Source organism: Mycetomoellerius zeteki, unplaced genomic scaffold (assembly GCF_001594055.1).
Source record: "Mycetomoellerius zeteki isolate Tzet28-1 unplaced genomic scaffold, Tzet1.0 scaffold78, whole genome shotgun sequence".
Taxonomy (NCBI): domain Eukaryota; kingdom Metazoa; phylum Arthropoda; class Insecta; order Hymenoptera; family Formicidae; genus Mycetomoellerius; species Mycetomoellerius zeteki.
The window spans coordinates 238,072-240,168 of NW_017257808.1; the positions used below are offsets into that span (position 1 = coordinate 238,072).

General features: G+C 36.2%; 2 protein-coding genes across 2 annotated transcripts in view; both read left to right on the plus strand.

The window, feature by feature from the left end:
- Positions 1 to 2,097, plus strand: part of LOC108729615 (no child left behind) — a 10,639-nt gene that overhangs the window by 4,843 nt on the left and 3,699 nt on the right. The gene's annotated exons all lie outside the window — the stretch shown is intronic.
- Positions 328 to 1,418, plus strand: Hmgcl (hydroxymethylglutaryl-CoA lyase). Its single transcript, XM_018458789.1, has one exon. It carries the CDS (start codon positions 402 to 404, stop codon positions 1,392 to 1,394), a length of 993 nt encoding a protein of 330 aa, XP_018314291.1. The 5' UTR covers positions 328 to 401; the 3' UTR covers positions 1,395 to 1,418.

The window sequence follows — 2,097 nt, forward strand, 5'->3', positions numbered from 1 at the left end:
ATCCAATCAGAAAACAGAATTCCGATAATACGAAACAAAATTCATCGGAATCCTATTTTCTGATTGGCAGAGTATCGTACGACGAAAATCGGATGCAGTGTGAATCCAGCTTAAGGCCGGAATCAGATTAGGCACTGAAGATTGAGATTGAAGATTGAAGATTGAAATTTGACCATTAAGGACAAAGAAATTTTAGCTTCTTTCGTTTCGATTGGTCAAATTTCAATCTTTTAATCTTCAATCTCAATCTTCAATGCCTAGTCTGATTCCGGCCTAACATCAAAGGTGACAGAGAGTTGCATACGGCTAGTACGCATGGTAGTTGTATGTACATGTGTACAATTTGTAAATAGTGCCACATATTTTTAGCTAACACGCAATTTCTTCACATTTTACACACGATGATAGAATTATTCTCGAGACAGGCGATATTGCCATCGAGCGTTCGCAATTGCGTCTGGAATTATGCAATAAAACAATTCAGCAATTTCGTAAAAATAGTCGAGGTTGGACCACGAGACGGATTACAAAATGAAAAAAAAATACTGCCTACGGAAGTCAAAGTCAATTTTATTAATAAGTTGTCAGCGACCGGATTGAGAAGCATCGAAGTTACCAGCTTTGTATCTCCGAAATGGGTTCCTCAGATGGCAGACAATCAGCAGGTCTTTCAACAAATTGAAAAACGAACCGGTGTATCCTATCCAGTACTGGTACCGAATCTGAAAGGCTTAGAGAGTGCTATCGCAGCAGATGTGAAAGAAATCGCTGTGTTTGGTGCAGCATCAGAAACTTTTTCCAAAACTAATATCAATTGTTCCATCGATGAGAGCATAAGGAATTTCAGGATAGTGGTAGAAGAGGCAAAAAAGCATGGCATCAGAACTCGAGGTTACATATCCTGCATTGTCGGCTGTCCCTATGAAGGCGAAACCAAACCAGCTACCACAGCACATTTAGCTTCGATAATGTTAGATCTTGGATGCTATGAAATTTCTCTAGGTGACACCATAGGCGTAGGGTCTCCAAGGAGGATTAAACGTGTCTTAAATGAACTGCTCTATGTTTCATCAAACAACATGAGTCACTATGCGTTGCACTGTCACGACACTTATGGCCAGGCCTTGACGAATATATACGTGGGTCTTGAAAATGATATAAGAGTCTTTGATTCTTCAGTTGCTGGGCTTGGTGGATGTCCATATGCCGCTGGTGCTTCAGGAAATGTTGCCACGGAGGATCTACTGTATTTGTTGCAGGGCCAAGGATTGGAAACTGGCGTAGATTTAGATAAATTAGTGGAAATTGGTGATTATATCAGTAAAGAGCTAAATAGAACAAATCAGTCAAAGACTGGAGTGGCTTTACTTGCCAAGAAAAATCAAAAATGCTAACCGATACTTAATGATATTATATTTAAGGATGCTTTCTAGCATGTACAATATTATACGTTTAGCTATGAAACAAAAATTTTTAGGACTTTGAAAATACTGTGTTCATTGGTACAATGTTCATCTGCGTTCTTTTGCTGGAAAGCACTCCAAGTTTAATAAGTACAAAGCAAAACCAAAGCGTTTTACATTCCAAATAACGACATATGTATATATAATATAGAAATTAAACTTATAATTAATATATTAGTTTGTTCTTTTCAACTGAATTTCCTGCACAGTTCATTTTTTCTCTTTACGTTGAAAAAAAAGGAAAAGAACGGTGTAAGTAGTTCAGTTAAAAAGAATGGGTGTATTTTTATATGTTTTGTGTAAACAGATTTTTATACCAATATGATGTACATTTGATTTTTAAAGAAATATAATTGTTACATTATGCTATATTTTATGTACAACAAATCATATTTATTAGCATAATTTATGAGTAAAAAAAGTATAATTATTTGAAACAACTCTTTATTTTTTGGGCCAATATTACATCCATTTTTGTCGTACGACAGATTTTTCAAGCGTGTTAATTGGCTGCAAGACAGAGGCTCTCGGACCTCTTTGTCTTATAGCCAATCAACAAGCTTGAAAAATTTATCGTACGACAAAAACGGATGCATGTAATATTGGCCTAAAGCCCATTCTACATTAGACGCAA